The sequence below is a fragment of the Pempheris klunzingeri genome, chromosome 23, assembly GCF_042242105.1.
Source record: "Pempheris klunzingeri isolate RE-2024b chromosome 23, fPemKlu1.hap1, whole genome shotgun sequence".
NCBI lineage: Eukaryota > Metazoa > Chordata > Actinopteri > Acropomatiformes > Pempheridae > Pempheris > Pempheris klunzingeri.
In genome coordinates, this window is record NC_092034.1 from 16540937 (window position 1) to 16559691 (window position 18755).

Here is an 18755-nt window from a genome sequence, read left to right on the forward strand (position 1 = left end):
AAGCACCAACGTCACACACACAGTTCCATGTTCTGTTTGTCCATCTGTAGAGTCAAAATGATCCCGATGCAGCTGTTGGAGCTGATTCATGGCTGTTGGCTGAGATCTACTACCTACTAATATGTAAATATGTTATAATATCCTCACTTACATTGATCTAACTCTTTGAGAGGATGTGTATGTTGAACTATTCCTTTAACTCGTTGCTATGAAACATGAAAAAAGACAGAAAAATGTCTGAAGTCTTTTTATTGTATTGGATGAAGCGTGAGAAGAACAAACACGGTGGGACACTGCTAGCACTGGACTGAGCTTGAGGTTTCCAGTTTCAGGGTCCGCTGGGAGCCGTCGGTCAGGCCGACCAGCAGCTGGACGGTGTGGGCCAGCCGGCTCAGCCCCTCGTCCTCCAGGATGAGCTGGGGGGAGCACATGGACTCCTGGGAACGAAGGAACGAAGGAAGGAAGGGATGAGCAGGTGCAGGTAAAGGCACGTGGCATGTCTCCTCACTACTACTCATGCACAGTCGTACACAGAAAGCGGAGAGCAAACTGTCAGCCATGCAACAAACCTACAAAAGTCTGGATCACCCAGAATCTATGGCACATTCATAAAGTCAAAGTCAGGCCAGTTCTAACGGAAGGTTTCACCACTCACACTAAACATACTGCAGACTTCTCATGCATGCAGGTGTCAGTCATATATATATATATAAAAAGATTATCAACAATGTTCACATACAAAAAATGGAGACATGCTTAATTCATGAGCAACAGCAACATCATCCTATCTGAAGAGTCAGCACTAAATATTTGGTTTCTCATTTCATTTCTGTGGTTAAAGCAGGAAGTTGCTTTGTTTGTGGGGACACACACCTGAATGCGTCATGAGGAAATACAAAAACACCTGAGGTTTTTTTCTTCAACCTTTCCGACTGATTGTATTCTATTGTTGCTGCCCGCGATGAAAGAAATCATTTTTAAGTGAAAATGACTTCCTTTCTGGGGTTCGTCCTCAAAAGGCCTTGATGCAGCAGACTGTAGATGAGCTCTGACAGCAGCTCCAGACAAACCTCAAGCTGAAACATCCTTGACACACACGTGTCAGACACACTACTGTTACTGTGCCCAAAGAACAGAACCACAAATGAGCTTTTATTTTCCTCGTGAAACACTATTTTACTGCTAATGGACGAATGAATATCAGATGTAAATAAGCAGGTTTATGACTTACAGTGGATACAATGAATTATCTAATAATAAGTAACAGGATGTGCCTCATCACAGATATCAGACTATAAAAACCCTCAATACAATCGGCCAGAAAAGTCAAGTTTTGCCAAGAAAATCTGCGTTATTGGAGAGCTCAGCAACAAGCCGGAGTATTAGTTGCACTGTGTGCCACTGGGTTAGTAGTTCACCACGGCACACCAACAATACAGTCCAGACGAGTTAGTCACAGGTGATCAGTGAAGGGAAGTTACCTACCCAGTCAGATCCTCATTCAGATCAGTGTCTTCAGACACAAACTATGCAACAAGGAGCAGCTCGACAAACATGAGATCCAAGAGGCCAGTCGGCAAAAACATTTTAAAAGAGCTGAAGTAAAAAAAACAGCTCCGCTTTTAAGAGTGAATGATTCACCAAACATCGGCTCAGCCTGTTACCATGACGTTGTTTCATCCACTGGCTGACCTCTGACCTCGGCTCAGCTCACTTACCCGCTCACACAAGGGCCCGGCCGGACTTTAGGACGGTAAGATCTGCTGTTTGGAGCTTCTGAAGAGTTAAAGCACGAGACACAGAGGATCACATCAGGATATCTGCACACCTGCTCCCACTGACCACATTTAATCAGTGCTGAGTGTTGAGAATTTGACTCACGGACCGACTCAGAGCTAACATGATGGAGCCATGCTGGTAAAATCAGACCAAGACCAAGTCCCATCTAGTTCCTCCTGTCCTCTACTGATCTGATTCACGTCCATAAACAGGTTTTTTAAAATCTAGAGCAGCTGTTCACTGTAGGTTTTGGCAAATGTCACTCAAACAGAGGAGGGAGTGCCACGGCTGAGGACTATTTTCAGCGACAGATTAATCTAGCGTCCTTGGCAGCAGGACAACAACAGGGATCCAGAGCTTGTTAGCAGGATACACTCATTGTTGGTTTGGTTCCAGTTGGAAGGAAGAAAAATGTAAATTCTTTTTAAATTAGAACTTGTCTCGACACAACATTTCAGCGGTATCATACTTAGGTACTGTGATGAGGACTGATCTGACTCTGAAGACCATGAGATGCAGTTAAAAGCTCCACCCTGAGCAAATCCTTTTTTTCTTTTGGTCAAATGAAGGTGCAGGCAGCTGCAGATACCCTGATCACATTTAAAGTCCAACGCTCATAAAGCAAAAGCACAACAGCAGACAAGCAGACAGACAGCACATGGTCAAAGTTTGCTTTTAATAGTTTCTTTACAGCAGGAGGAAAAAGAATTTGACATATAGATTTATAGAACCTTAAAAACCATTCTTAATAGTACAAGGGTATCATATAAATATAAAATACAATGGTATTTCTGTTCCTCTAATATATTTGAGGATATAGCTTGGTCTAAGCCAGTGAATGAATTACTGTATGTTTCATTTATAAAATACACATTTCCACTGAAACCTTAGAAATGTCATCTGAACAGCAGGTGTAGAAAAAGGGACACTGAGCTCCAGGCAGCAGCACTAAAAGAACGGTGCACTGTCCACCTTGTTCTCACACTAGAACTCCACAGACTGGCTTTATTGATTCGAGAATAATAATAATAATAATAATAATAATAATGAGATATTCTGAAATAAATAACCATGGCAACATTGTGTAAAACAGAAACATGAAGTAACAATTAGAAATGATTCAAATTGAACTTATTACTATGAAATGCCTTTTCACAATTCTTACTTTCATATCGAAACATTTATTGTCTGTTTATTGGTTTATGGTCTGTCTAGTCTGTATTTAGTCTGAAGCTTATAAAAGGTCACACATGCTACCAAGCTAGCCACTAACTAGGCTGGTTCATCGGCCTGGACGGCTACTGGGGATCGAAGGGGGGGTCAAAGCTGCTGTTACGGCATTTAAAAGACTCATGAAGTAAACTGAAATGAAATAAAAGTGGCAATTGAAAAAAATGCCATTTCACATTAAGAGTTTGTAAAAGGGCATTTGGAAATAAAAGTTTCTGTGACAAAAAAGTAAGTCCAATAATAAGGAGTCCTGTTCTGCTTTAAATGTTGTTTCATTAGAAGAATACAAGTAAACACTAATTCTGTGAACTTCTAGGGCTCCCAGAAACCTAAGTATCACACAGCTGTTCTTGTTGGAAAAAAAAAAAAAGCATTCTAGTCACATTCCAGTCTGTGGATAGACGGCCAGAATAAGTGCAGACATTGACCCCCTGTAAGTAATAAGCCAGACACAGCGTGTGGTGGAAACAGCAGAGACTGCTTAATGTGCTGTTAAGTGTGCAGCCTCCGGGGAATCGACCGTTCACATTCACATCGACTGTTTCACACCAATGTTATTTTAACTCTAAATAATTGAATATTGATCACATCTAATTTACCTGTCCGTGCCATTTAAAGCACGCAGATTGATTTCACAAAGCTTTATGAGGGTTAGAAAGCTCCTGGCTTACAAGCTAAACGCTGAACCCCCCCCCTGCTGTTTCGCTACAGAAACAAAACTAACCCAAAACAGAACAGTCCAATAAATAAAAAACAATAATTTAATAACCTGTTTACATTTATACAAACACAAAGGCAGCTGGCCACTGGTGTGTGTGTGTGTGTGTGTGTGTGTAAAAAGAATGTACACAAAGACAGACAGACACACACACCTGCTAAAGGGTTTGTACCATCAGTTTGGACGCATCAATCCTAGAGGGGGACTGATGCAGCGACATCGCCCCCTGCTGCTCACAGTTAGCATAGCAGGCCCACAGGAGAACAATCTCTGCCAGTGGGCTTAGTCAGTGTTCAGTAAAAGGCACTGATCGTTCGTCTCTCCGTCACAGTGCTGTGTGACAGACAACACAACTCCACCTCCGGGTTTTACATCCACCTACCTTGCTTCTGTCTCCAGGCTAAAAATCACATTCATAGTTCAGTATCAACCACCTCTGTCTCCAATGAGTCTGTACACAAACATGCTGGCTGATTGAAGGTTGGTGAGCAGAGCTATAGGAGCACAGTCTTTATAGCCGAGTGACACAGACACAAGCAGTACAAATGAATAAATCTGGGATACGTAGTCAGCCAACAGTGTTTCGGAAGCATCAGCTGTTGGGTGTTATTGTGTGACTTTGGTGTTCTGGCGGGTAAGATTGAATCAAACACAATAACATAATGTGTGGAACACGTAAAATAAACTAACGGGTGGAGGCAGCGGTAGACCACTGACCCCAGTGTCCTGTGAAGTGTCAATGGAGTCTGGTGGCCTTGAAGAGAGCGTGATCTAATGGGAATTTCTGGTTAAACAAACACCATCTTACAGGTCTGATCGTCTGTGACGCACAATGTTATTATGACTGCTAAAACTCAGGACCACAGACTTGAAAGTAAAACCCCAGTTGTTATAAACTGTTTCCATTAAATTAATCTAAGTATAATACACTTTAAAGGTGCAGTTGTGGTCTGCATGTTGACATTTAAGAGTATTAAAAAAAACAGCACTTCCATGTGTTCTTACATGACGGCTGCCTTGTGCCTCCTACATTAGGAGTTAACCTGTGAGGTTCCGCACAACAAACGTTCTATGTGTCAACATGTGAAGAGTGCAGAGCATCAAAACGTTAAGTAGGGACGGGAGCAGGTGAAAGGTTTGATGGGATGAAGTAGTGTAGTGTAGTAACAGGGCTTGTTCTGCTATGCTTTAAACATCAACTAAGTAACATCCAGCTGTCACCGTGCTTAGTGTCACACTTCTGCTAAATTACAAATCTCAAGGAATGACTAGGTTCACTTTGCAGTCCCTTTGCTCCGCCCACGTCTGTTTCTGTCTGTGAGGCAGCTCTGCCTCAGACCACAGAACAGGAAGCTCCCCTTTCCACCAGACGTACTGTGCAGTTCAGAGCAGCGGCTAAACTAGGCTACGGCATTTCTCTGTTCCTCTGCTCTAGTATTTGTCCGTCGGTGGCGCTTTTTCTCTTCCTTTTAAACGGCTAAATGAGGAGCTTTAGCTTCAGTTTGCTGCAGCGTATTCTGTTCTGTTCTCAAAGGTGCTTGGCTGAGTACTATGTGCGGCTCTAATATCCACGCAGTGCAGCTGTGGAGAGTCCACACGCACTCTGAAGTCGTTTGCTCTACAGGCATTCAGGGTATGCAAACTGAAAGCACACCCGCAGCAGAGTATTGTCTGAGATGACAACTGTCGAAGCAGCTGTGTACCTTGGCCTCAAACTCTACAACTGTGGCCGCGTGGGGGTTCGGTAAATGTGTAGAACAGTTCAACAGACGTGTGAGTACAGTCTCGGTGCTGCGTGCTGCTCCTCTAGGTGAGCAGATAGCAGTAGAGGACGTAGAGCAGGGCCATGGCCGCACAGTAAAAGAGCAGGAAATCTGTGGACAGTGGCGAGGAGGAGGAGGACGAGGAGGACGATGGCGACGAAGGTGAAGAGCTGTGAGGGGCACGGTCCTCCGCCACCCCCCCCCACTCCATAGCCAGCAGGGCCGTCAGACAGCGCAGCACAGCAGGCAGCTTACATAGAAGCACATCAGAGCACACACACAAGTCCGTCTGGACAGGACACACACACACGCACACACACACACACACACACACACAAGGAAAATACAAGTAGTTACATTGTTAAGACTAGGAGGAGGACAGAAGTACAACAGCATTGTGGTTAAGAAACAAAAAAAGAAAAGAAATTACAAAGCCAGGAGAGGCGGGTAATATCTTGAGATAGAAGACCTAATTGTACTCATTTTAGCCCAGAAACTTTTCTCGTCAATTTTTTCTTATAGATTTGTGACTTCAATCTTGAAAATTCAAAGTTTTTTCCCAGAACATTACCCTCCTCTGAGTGTCGACAAAACTGTGTAGGATTACACAAAGCAGAGCGCAGGTTGGCCGATATGGGCCAAGTATTTGCATTTGACTGAAAATGTGATTCAGTCCGGGACAAAGACGTGTCCATCCCTGACGGGAACAACGTAGCGACACAACTGAGCTGAAAAGCACATGGATTCTAATATAAGTACCTGGCTGGTTTGAACAAACAACTTTACACTTACATGGAACAAAGTACTCAAATGTGAATGAGCTGCGCTGAAAAAACAGCAAAGTGAGATTCATGAGACGTAGACTTTACCTCAGGGACTCCAAGCTTGCGACAAGCAGTAACAAAGTTTTCCACGTTGAGTCGACACTTTGCTGAGCTCAGTGTTGGCTGAAAAGAATATCAGACAACCACATTTAGGCCATTGCTTCTCCTTATAGAAACATTTTTCATTAGCTGGGATTAGCCTACCATCGTTTCTCTAAAAACAGTAGCTTTTATTTGGTTGTAGAGAAAAATATATCTGAACAACAAGCTTCTTAGTAAACATATTCATCTGCTGTTAATGCAAACTCGCTGAAAAACATGCTGACTTGAATAATTATCATGTAGCACTAATTAATAACATGTCACACACGATGCTGCACGTAGTTGCTTAGCTAACACACCGCTGACTTTTTAAATGATGCTAAACAACACCCACTGCGGCAACTACAGAATAAAGGCATTCATTTCCCATAATTTCTCAGTGTAACAAGCAGAGAAGAACAGCAAAGTGAGTAACGTTCACATCTGCTAATACAAGCTGCTGGTCATATCAGACCAACTAAGACTGTAGCAGCAAAACCCTCTGAGCTATTTATTGCCTGTGAATTTGACTTGTCGTCTGTAATAGAAAGAATGTTATGTCTTCTTTTAGTTACATTACTCAGCCTTGTCTTAATACTACAGCTACCAAATCTAGAATTGAAAATACCAGACTGAGGTGAAATTATCCAACAAAACTGACAGTTTATCAGACTGACCACTGCTGGGGAGGGAATGTGGATGATTGATACGGAGCGCGGTCGAATCTGATTGACCAGCTGGCAGAGGACGGTGCCGTTGGATAAGGCCTCGCCGAGATCCTCAGGCAGAGTGACCTTCAGCCGAGCCTCCAGAGTCTGAGGAGGGAGACACATTCTCGTCATCATTAGGGAGCCTCACACAGCATTTACCCCGCAGGACACAATTATTTCAGCCTAGGGTTATCTAATAATGACGTTTTCACCTTCAACACTACTACAAGAAGAAGCTCATACAGATTATATGAGTGAAACTTAAAGAATAGAAAATCAATCTTCCTGAATGAACTGAATAACTTTCCACACACAATAAAAAGCTATTGTACATTTATTGAGCGCTACGTTTCCATCAGACGATCTTTGTTCAGGTCATCTGATGGAGCATTCTTCTAGTGTAGCATTCTTCTAGTGACTAAAGCAACTTCAAATCAAACTTTGTGCAATTAGATTTACCTTGCGTAGTTGTGTGATGTCTGGTCTCTCCTCTTTAGGAGAACGCAGCATTGTGCGAGACTCACTTCTGCCAGACTCACCAAGAGCAAAGACTGACAAAGAGACAACAAACACTGTTGGAACAATTCCGAAACGATGAATGACGGCGTTTGAGTCGTGTTGTTTGTGTACCTGGGGGCTTGACGTTGCTGCGGGAAGAAGTGCGGAACAGGAAACTGTTGGGTTTCTGGGCCTGACCGGGTGGAGGGGACGTCTTCGGGGAGGACGGGACATCTGACACAAACATTCAGGCTAATGTTACAGATGTACTATGGGAAATAAACTCCCATAGCTGCATTATGTAATATACAAATAATTATGAACCACTTTATGTTTAGATGCACTGAAATAAACTGATCTAAACATTCTATCACACAGTACCTGTTCTGCTGCTGGAGCGCTGGAGGAGTGTTGAAGGAGATGCTATGGTCATCTGTTCTGCACTCTGAAAAAAGGACCAAAGTACAGGCTTTCAACAGTGGAAACACACTAAGCTGTGCCCTCTCACCTCTATTTACTGATGGAATTAGGGCACTACTCACTGCACAGCGCTGCCGAGGGCCCAAGTGGGAGCTGCTGTTCTCTGGAGATGCACCACTAGGGGGATACAGACACCAATGTTTGTTCTCTACAGAAAATCAGAGCTTACCATATCCTGAGGTTTCCTTACATTTGCAATTCAGAATAGACAGAGGACATTCTAGAATCAATGGAGGGGAGTATAGCGTGGACATTCACTCCGAGTCATGTGTTGGTCTGCCATTTGTTTTATGTGTTCAACAAGCTTCACTCACGCTGAGCAACTTCCTGCCTGTGGTGCTGTGGCTGCATGACTTCCTGTTTTTGTGGATGACTTCAGCAAACTGCAAAATTAGAGTTTTGACATGGACAGCATATAATTAGATATGAGAAACAGGAGGGAGTAGCCTCTGATGAAGAGCCAGTCCTTACTGTATGTAAGGAAACTACCAAACACATGTAGACTTCATCAGGCTCATATTCACTCTGCTGCTCCAGTTGCTCATGTTGCTAACGCCAAGTGATGGCTGAGTCCAATCCATTCATACACTTTTCTAAGATGACCGCAAGTGCTTGTTCTGCCGTCAAGCTGTGAACTCTGAGGTATGAAGCTTTCAGTTCTTTGTGACAAACATCGCTTTACAAAATAAATCGGCACCTCACGTTTCCAGAAGAAGAGTAAAAAGGAATGTTTACCTGGCCTTTTCCCTCTGCTGCTGCAGACGCTCTCTCTCCTGCCAGATGAGCAGAGTGCCCGGCCTCTTCCTCTCCTCCAGGGTGGGGCTGGACGGAGACAGGGGAGAGGAGGATGATGATGATGATGATGGAGGGCCCAGCTCCACATGGAGGCTGGACCTGAAAAGGCGAGAGTGAGGAAGAGTTGGAGAATGCCATTGAGGCAAATGAGTATTAAAGCCTTGTGATTGACTAATAACCTGTCATGGGTGTAAATGCATTGCCCCTGTATTGTGGTACAAACTCCAGTGTTGGCCCCAGAAAAGAGTTGATACAATGACATATAAAGACATATCCACTTTTAACTAACCAAATTTAGAGCGAATGTTGCTAGATTTGACTGACGGCCCAATCACAGCCTCAAATGTTACATTAGGGCAAGCAGTGAAGTAAAGCACTCTGTCCTGAGATGAACTGCTCGTCTTGGGTTTTACTAGTATAAGAAAGCAGTTACAATAATGAAAAATGATCTCCACTAAAACAAAAGTCCAATCAAGTAAAAAGTTGGCTAGCAAATCTCATAGCACAGTCATGTTACGGTTGATTATGTGAAACTGGTCAATCGCTTTGAATTCAAAAACAGATTTTAGTTGTAGTTATCAAACTATCCACTTAACATTACTGGGTAATGTTACATGGGTCACTTCCAATGTACACAGTGGGCCAAGACTGTACACAGGCTGAAAAATGAGAACAGATAAAGCTTAACAATAGAACCTTCAAATAAAGCAGCAGGAAAAAAAGACACCGTGTTAACTCACATGTCTTGAAGTGCTTTGAGTGTATTGTGAGGGCTGGTTTGTATGAAAGCATTTTATCATGTAAATGTAAACGTGTGTTTAGAAAACTGTTTTAAGTCTCTGTCTAGTATTTCTACAAGTTCCAAAAGTGTTCCAAAAGTTTCAACCGCTAACCTGAATCTTTGTCAGTCAGCAGGAACAACTGGCCGTCCAGTTACAAGATCAAAAACATGTAGGGTATATGAGGCTTCATGAGCGCTGCATGAATGTTAGCAGTTTGGCTTGCAGTTAATAAGACTCAGAGATTTAGAGCAGCGAAGCATGAGATTTTGCTCCAGAGGCTGAAAACAAAGGCCCGGCACTACGTATTAATGCGTAGCCAGTGGGGCTGGTGGGACACTAGACCTGAGCACTGTAGTTATCAGAACAACAGAACAGCGTGAGAAGAGCTGCCTGCTGTGCTGCAGCCCAAATGGGGACATGATAGTGGCTGCTTCTGACGACAACAGCACATGTAAAGGAAAATACTGGTATAGACAGAAGACATGTACAGTTTTAATACGAGAGCCTGAGGCAGGAGTCAACAGCTGCACAGAAAATATGCAGATGTATGTTTATACATCTGCAGCAAATCTTACAGCTCATAATCAGACAGCGGTTACGTTCTGCTGCATTCCTTTAGACTGATTTTCATGCTCATGTCAGACCAATTTCTGTTGGGGTGGGGTTACTTTGTATTGCCCTAACCAATGGTGAGTGACACGCCTTCTTGCTGCTAACTTACATTTCAACTCGGATGTGTGTTATTTCTGTAAATAGACTTACAACTTGTGAGATAGCTATATACATCTCACCCATGCTTGCCACAGGAACTGTGGCAGTGTTTCTGTTACAGTTTCTCACAGAGGCAGCCATTGTTTTTCGGTTCCCTACTGGGGAAAACAGTGGCTGTGCTGGCGTGCCATTTTTTACACAGCAGCAAGGGTAGGGAAACTGGAATGCAAACAGCATATGACTTTCATTTTCAGCACTGTATAATACCTTGAATTTACCTTGGTTTTCCTTTGGCTTTTACACTTACTTTGACATTCTTTGTTTATATATATATATATATATATATATATATATATATATATATGTATGTCTATTACCACATTGTAATAAATGTAAAGACACGCAAGTCAGTGAGTCAAGACTGTTAACTTGCAAAGAAAACTGAAACCCCAAAGCAATCCACAAGCAGTTTCAGGGGGAGTGAGTGACTGGCACTTTAAGTAATGGACAGCAGCATATTGACTTTTCCCAGGTCTTCAAATACCTTGTAAAGTGAAAGAAAGAAAGGAAAGAAAAGAGAGAAAAAGTGATGTGCTGTCTGGCTTTGTCACTTGTACATGGTTTCCAACCAGAGAAACCAACACACTGCTGAGTTTAGATGAAGAACTGTCATAGAAACAGGCTGCGTAGAACAAAAGAAAAACATTTTCAAACATGCTGGAACACCTTTGCACAAAAACAGTAAACAAATTAGACCTTGCTCGAGGTCACTGGTGTTGCGAAACACTGAGACTTCCCACAAGCCCTTTTAATTAGCGTGGAAATGAAATGCTGATTTGTATGTGTTTCTTTGAACCTATCGCAGTCATCTTAGGCGACTCGTGACAATGGAGGGGGACTTGTTTTGATGGAACATTTGCATGTGGGGGAAAAAATGCTCAACTCCCACAAAAGAAAACGGCACATAATAAAGTAAAAGATGTGCTGATTTTGTGATACAACTTTTATTGATATAAATGACACGTAGCTTGGTTATCGGTGCCCCACAGGTGTAGCCTGCCTACACTTGAGAACATGTTTTTTCTCAGCTAGGTGTGGTTAGAATAACAGCAGAGCAAACCTGTTTTTCCTTCCAACATCTGGTGTGGAGTTACTCTTTAAACCAATATCACTGCTTTAAACTTTAAATCAATATATGTTTTGAATTTTGAAACAACATTACCGTTGTAAGCAACTATATTCTTGTTGGGCTTTAAACCTATAATTCTGTTTTGTGTTGGAAACTTGTAGTTTATTCTGCTAAAAATCAGCATGGAAAGGGCATCTTTTACAGTATGTTTTATTGTAAGACTTACCTGTGTGTTGTCGAGTCCTGGCTTTGGGGCTGTAAAGTGCTCTCCTTCTGCTCCTATGAATCAATGACACAATCAGCTAGAGAATATCTTGCTATAGGATCACAGCAGCCGCAACACTAAATCAGTGTGAATGGTGCAATGGAACACATGACATGTGAGAAACGAGTTTGGTGAAACAGTTGAAATGTGCCAGATTTGTTCAATATTCCAAAAATAGTTTTTGATGAAACTTCCAAAAATTATAGTGGTATAGCATTTAGGCCACCAAAAAAGTCATTCTCTGATTCTGGCCGAGTGAATACAACTAAAACTCTACAACATCTTAAGCTGATTTACATGCATCACAGAGATTTCCTACACAGCTTCTGAGGCTCACCACAACCTAACGTGACAGCCGAGATTCTCTTGCCACTGGCTCCTGCAGCTAAGGAACCAGCCCAGGAATCTTCTTGGTCTCCTGATTAGCCACTCCCTCCCTGAATCTAACGTAAGGCACCCACCACCACCTTCCTGTCTCTCTCAGTGTTTGTTTAGACACAACTGTGTGGAATAGAATTTTGCAAATTAAAAATCACAAACATCACTAAAGGCAGCCGAGGACCTCTGCACAGCTGTGTCAGCCCAAGTGGTTAATATTGGTGTTGAGAGGAAACAGGAAGTGCTTTGGGGTGCTTCACGGCGCTTCCGCCTCCTGTGTGTCCCTGTCATAAGACGAATCATGTAACGTTACAGTTGTTGTTTTTAGTCATATGACAATGAAGTTGGCACGTTATACAGATTGTTGTGGATCAGTGGACAGGAAAGACTGATTGGAACTGGAATGTCGTGATCTGCCATTTACAATCAATGAGGGCATCCAGCGCCCTTGTTTCACCACGCCACACCTGTATCACTGCATCTTGCACAATTTCAATGCCATCAAGGTGAAAACAATACCAGCCAATGCTGGCGTGTGTGGTAATAACTTCCCTACAGCAAGAGGCTCTGATGATCATTGTGTGTGTGAGTGGTTACCAGAGGAGGTGCTGTGTGAGGAGGCGTGGGTGGGTCGATCCTGATCTCTTCCTCTGTCACACTACTGTCAATGAAATCCACATGCTCAGCCTCTCCATTCACTGCAAAGAGTGGAAGATGACATTGTGTAACCAAAAATCAGAACATTTTGGCTGGAAAAATGGTAAAATACAAGCCTACATATTTTGGAATGAAATGAAAACAGAGCAAGTGTGTGTCTTTCCTCACCTTTGTTAGCTTCCAGAGGAGATCCATCCTCCTCTTCCTCCTCCTCAAGATTCCTCTGGTCCCTGCTGACCTCAGCCATGCGAAGCGAACGCTCCGAGAACTCATCTGCTGACTGGACACAGACAAACAGACAGTTACTGAATTACTGATTTGTAGTCAGCTGTTACCTATAGATAGGTAGGCCATATTGTTGTTTTTTTCACCAACAACTGTAACCTAGTTTAAGGTTTTGCTTACACAACACACTTTACAGTGCACACTGTGGTTACAGTGGGTCTACATTAGAATTTGTAAAGCATCTAGATTAAGCTCTGCATTAAAAACATAACCGGCGTTACAGTTTTACTTACGCTGACCTATATTATTGTGTATAATGTCTTACAATATTTATTTTATATGAATACATATACAGTTTGTACACACTTCTGTCTGATCAACATGTTGTCAGTCAGGACTAATGTAAGGGCAGTGTATAAATGACTGTGTGTGTGTGTGTGTGTGTGTGTGTGTGTGTCCACTAGTTTTACCTCATTCCCAGACCACCGTTTGCTGCCGCTGTCCACACTGTTGAAGCCAGAGTCCAGGCCTCCGAACTGACCTGTGAACAGCTCCTGGTCTGACAGACTGTGGGGAAACATTTAGAGCACACATTAGGATGAGTTAAACACACACAGCTTTCTTTTTGGTAGACTGTTGGTTCATTAGTCTTAGCACAAATGACTCAAGTATTTTTCTTGTCCAGCTCAGAGTTCTTCTGTCTTCATTAGAACTTCTTCTGTTCTAATGACTAGGAGCACATCTGTAAACAGTGCTAATGTCCAGCTCTGATGTAAAAAGCAATGCGACGACTTACTACTGTCACCACTTACTCCACTTTTCCTGAGTTGTGCTAATATTGTAGTCGATTGCTATCCATATTTTGTACTGTAAAACACTTCCTTTAGCCTGTAAAATACCAAGGGCATTGCCTGTTACAAGAAGCCAGTGAGGCCACTTTCTGCAGCCTGTGTTTGTAGAAATCACAGTTTGAAACAGCAGAATAATGTTGGACGAAAGCATTGCCTCCCTTTTGATTTCATGGGTATCTCTATAAACTTACCAACTACAGGCCTGATGTAATATTCCATGTCTATGTCTTTTATTCCAAGAGTGTGAGGAGGCCATCGATGTTTATGACTGCAGCAGGATGTGGTTAGCCTAGCTTAGCATAAAGACTGGAAGCAGGGGTAAACGGCTAGCTTGACCTAAAGTTGAAAAACACACCCACCAACACACCTACAACTCACTGATCAATAGGTTGTATCTGAATTTATCAATCCATACACAAACAGAAAAATGTGTGGTTCTAGTGGGAGTCACATGATGTCACGTAATATTACCCGCTGTTCATTATCTCACATGAAGACAAAAGTGTCAGGATATTCTAAAAAAATGGATTCTCCTGTTCCTTCATCCTTTCTACTGCACCCTGACCATCTCCTCTCTCAATTGCTTTTTCTCCGTCTACTCCCTTAAGTCACTTGCTCCTTCCCTCCAGTCTTCCTCACCAGCTGTTAAATCCGGTGGGCCTCAGGTGTCTCTCCAGCTCTTCCTGGTTCCTCTTGCAGGCCTCCATGTTGAGGTACTTGAAGATGTGGTATTTGCCCTTGGAGCAGATCTGCGCAGGTGGCATTTGTAGCGGGTTGTTGTCCAGCGAGATGCTCTGGAGATGCCGGAGGTGGCGGTAGCACAAGGGCACGTGAGAAATGCGGTTGCAGGACACATCGAGCCGGACAAGGGGGAGCTCAGATATTTCTGGACGGTGCAAAGAGATGGAAGTTTAACATTTTAATTGTTATTTCGACTTCTTTCAACTGCAACTTCAACTTCTGTCAGCATGGCATCTATTTCTAATATTTCAGCTGCAAATTTAGAAATTAACAATGACATTTCATTTCCTAGTAGGCTATTTTATTATATATATATATATTTTTTTTTTTTTTTTTTTTTTTTTTTTTTTCTATCATAACTTGGCCAAGTCTGAATTTAGAAAAAGCTGGTGCAACCAGTAAGCAATGTGCTTACTCTTGTTTTCAGGAAGTATATTCATTTACATTTCCTCCTAATGAGCTAGAGATTGAGGCAGTAATGGTGTAAGATCCATTAGCCACTGCAGCAGTTCAAGCAGTTCAATACTTCTACATGTCAACAATCAATGGCTCACAATAATGACGCAATTACTCAGAGATCCTGCATTAGAATCCAAGGTATGCAGATTAACAGAGCTTAGTATTAGTAGAAAACATCTTTATCGCGCTCTATCGTTATGTGGAATCACTTCTATGGTGTCTGGAGGTTAGTTGGATTCATCAAAGAGCAATGAGAAATACTGGATGGGAGCCATATGAGCTGAGGTGATCACATTAGGTTTACTTTGGGGGGAGGGATAACTAGAGGGGGTTAGTTGTATCTATACCGTCGGGCAAAGTGGTCAGATGGTTCCTCCTCAGGTTCAAGTCCCTCAGACACTCAAGCTGGCCGAGCTCTGCCGGCAAACGCTGCAGGTCATTACAGCTTACATCCTGAGAGGAAAAGACACAGAAAGAATATAGCGAACCAAGAACACTGATCTAAAACAGCAGACAATGATTTATTCTAGGTTTTATTATACTAGAAAAGTCTGGAGTCTGGAGACCCTCTTGATTTAAACTCAGGCCTAAAAACAGACATGTGACATACTTTTGATTGTAACAAACACTGACACAAAAAGATCTGCAATGTCAGAATGACACTGGTGGAATTAGTTTGACTGATGTTCATCTATCTGCTGTTGCTGAGAGTCAGAGCACACAAGGATACTGTAATATAAATGTGTGTGTATCGTACCAGCTGTCGGAGGTGTGTGAGGGAGTAGATGGAGGCAGGCAGTGAACACAGCTTGTTGTTGCTGACTATGAGCACCCGCAGGAGGGGGAGCTGAAACACCGATGAGGGTAAACTGGACAGAAGATTACGGCTGTGGAGACAAGTACACACACACACAGTCACACACACACAGTGATGCCATTCAACTGGCAAATCCCTCTGAGCCTGGTGCACTGGATTTCAAAGATATAATCACAGATGGATGTTGTTTAAAACCGTTGTAAAAAGGAAACAGGTAGGTGGAAGGTAGAAAACTAATTTTTCATTTTGTAGCTAACTCGCTAGCCTATAAAAATGTGCAGCTACTTGGCATGCCTGTTATAGTTTCTGCTTTGGGCCCACACTTTAGCTGCCTGTGCTACCAGCCACCTGGAACCTGGAGAGGTTTTCTGGTCTCCTAGTAACAGTAAAATCATAGTGTGTAGGACAATGTTGCTGTGGTTCTGGACAGGAATTGGACGGCAAAACACTAAAACACTGAAGTTTAAACTGTTGTGCTTTAGAGTTGTTATGCACCTGCAAATTGCTGTGAAATGGATGCAAAGTGTTCGCCCAATGTCAGCTGGGACAGGTTCCAGCCTCGCCCACGACCCAGAAGGATAGGCGGTACAGACAATGGATGGATGGATTACACAATTTCAGGTTTTCCAAATAAGGTGATTTATATTAGTCACCAGACCGGTGAAGGCCACAAAACACATGCCGGCAGGGCCATCATGAAAGAATTTAATTCAGCTAAGAAATGCTGAATAATACATACATTTATCAGTTGTTATTTTAGTGTTGATTACCTGGCACATTCTCTGTTATAGTTTGCCCCTTCATTCCTAATCCCACTCTCCCAAAAACATACAGGTTGTAAACTAAAGAGCTGTAGGATCAGTATTGGAGCTGCACAGCCCATTGTCACCACCTTTTTCAGCAGAACATGTAATCTGGGTAAGAACAGCACCTGCGTGTTGCGCAGATGTTGATCTGCAAGTAACCACATTGAAAGAAAGAGCAAATAAAGCCAAGTGTGGTGGGTGGATAAATACAGAGTTTATGCCTGACATGAAATATGCATATTTGTGAACAGGCATGTAAAGGCACAAACAGGGTAATGTGAGAACCACGTGCCATTCTTTTAGCTTATAGTGTGGAATATTAACACACACCACCACCAAAACTGCATGGTTGTCAATATAATAATGGTCTACAGTGCAATAAAGATTGGAAACACCCCATTTAGGTCATCTGTTGTAGCAATGCTGTTGTGTTCCACCATCTCCGGAACTACAAAGTTCTCCTAACTGACAGGAATGATAGCCAAACCTATGACAAGCAGACAGAAGTTGTAACAAGTGCAAACTGTTATTTAGCAGAACATTTGAGGAGACCTGAGGTGATGGTGACGTCTTGGCTAATTGCTAGTAGGTGTGAGTGTGAGTGGTTGTCTGTCTCTATGTGTCAGCCCTGTGACTGACTGGCAAACAGCCCAGTGTGTCCAGTGTGTGTGGATGAGCGGTACAGACAATGCATGGAAATATAACACAAGCTATAATAGAATTGTGGTAGAAATGGTAGATATATGGGAATGTAGGATTTGTACATGTAGCGGTTAAATGACCCTGGCCTTTTACCTACTTTGTCAGGCTTGTGAGTGTGGTTCCACCCTGTCTGGTCACAAAGATTGTGAGGTGTTGTTTTTATTTCTTGATGTGCTGAATGTTTTAAACTAGATAGCTCAGTAGAGCCATACACGCCTCTATTTGTGGCCTTGTTTTCTTGGGTGTAACTTTGTGGTTAGTCATTTATTGAATACATTCATTTTAGGACAACAGAGATTAATGAGAGTGTCTTGTATTCATCAGTTTCTCCTCATCAGAACTGGACCAGTTCCCCATAGCATCATTTCTAGACTTGATTTTCATAACAGAGCTGATTACTTGATACAGTTAGCTGCACTACAATGAGAACTTCCAAAGGTGTGTGTTTATAGAATGGTGTGTGTGTGTGTCTATGGTGCTGAGTTACCTGAGGTTGAGGTAGGTGAGGGCCTGGAGGTTGCCCAGACTGGAAGACAGTGAACGCATCCCATTGTGGTAAAGGCTCAGCGTCTCCAGAGAGATGAACTGACAGAGCTCCTCCGGCTGCTCACACAGACGGTTCTTAGACAGATCTGACAACACAGAAAGTGACCACACATTAGACTGACCATCAGAGTTTCACACACACAATATGCCATGAAATACTACTATACCGATGAGAGCTTTTGTGAAAGTGGAGATAAATCACTTTAGCAATCGAGACCAAACTAGAACAAAGAATGGAGGTAGATGTAATAAAAAACTTGGGAAAGCAAACGTGGGTGAAGGAGCTTTCATAAAGTATTAGTATAAAGAGTATTCATAACAGACCAAAGTATGTATTAAGAACAATCCTACATGTATTCTTTTTGTTACAATTCCCTTACCCTCAGCTTGTAAAGCTTCCTGTTCTAATTTTGTAGTCTCAAAGTTCAGAGACTATAACCTAATCAATTAAATTCATATTTTGGTTTTATACATCATGTATCCTTGTGCCATGTGACAGGATTTACACTATTTTCCAAAATCCCTGGCCTAAAATTAGCAAACCGCGGCAAGCAGGAAACCCTCACTGCTGTGACACAAAGTGAACAAGACAGACACTCGTCCCCTTCTGGCCGAACTGGGTGAGCATTTCCAAAAATAGGCGCTATTGGCCGCTTCTGACTTTCTGTTCCCAGAGCTACAGGATGTAGGCCATTCTCATCCACTGGAAAGAGTATAGGAATACCAGTCCATTTGGATTTCAATTAAGAATTACAATAAACCTTCCCGAGCCAAGCATGCCCAAAATGTACAATTTCACAACTTTTTC

General features: G+C 42.5%; 1 protein-coding gene across 3 annotated transcripts in view; it reads right to left on the reverse strand.

Moving 5' to 3' along the window:
- Positions 1 to 232: 232 nt before the first annotated feature.
- Positions 233 to 18755, reverse strand: part of lrch4 (leucine-rich repeats and calponin homology (CH) domain containing 4) — a 42252-nt gene continuing 23729 nt past the window's right edge. The window contains exons 2-19 of one of the 3 annotated variants that reach the window (XM_070855117.1): positions 17889 to 18033; positions 15834 to 15963; positions 15424 to 15529; positions 14516 to 14762; positions 13496 to 13592; positions 12969 to 13080; positions 12741 to 12841; positions 11727 to 11779; positions 8819 to 8977; positions 8398 to 8466; positions 8146 to 8200; positions 7985 to 8048; positions 7736 to 7837; positions 7565 to 7656; positions 7073 to 7210; positions 6360 to 6437; positions 1719 to 1776; positions 233 to 437 (exon numbers count right to left, since the gene is read on the reverse strand). In XM_070855117.1, the coding sequence (XP_070711218.1) occupies positions 1723 to 1776; positions 6360 to 6437; positions 7073 to 7210; positions 7565 to 7656; positions 7736 to 7837; positions 7985 to 8048; positions 8146 to 8200; positions 8398 to 8466; positions 8819 to 8977; positions 11727 to 11779; positions 12741 to 12841; positions 12969 to 13080; positions 13496 to 13592; positions 14516 to 14762; positions 15424 to 15529; positions 15834 to 15963; positions 17889 to 18033 (1802 nt within the window). In that variant the 3' untranslated portion in view covers positions 233 to 437; positions 1719 to 1722. The remainder of the gene's footprint in view (positions 438 to 1718; positions 1777 to 6359; positions 6438 to 7072; positions 7211 to 7564; positions 7657 to 7735; positions 7838 to 7984; positions 8049 to 8145; positions 8201 to 8397; positions 8467 to 8818; positions 8978 to 11726; positions 11780 to 12740; positions 12842 to 12968; positions 13081 to 13495; positions 13593 to 14515; positions 14763 to 15423; positions 15530 to 15833; positions 15964 to 17888; positions 18034 to 18755) is intronic. The other 2 variants (XM_070855116.1, XM_070855115.1) reach the window with 2 other exon arrangements.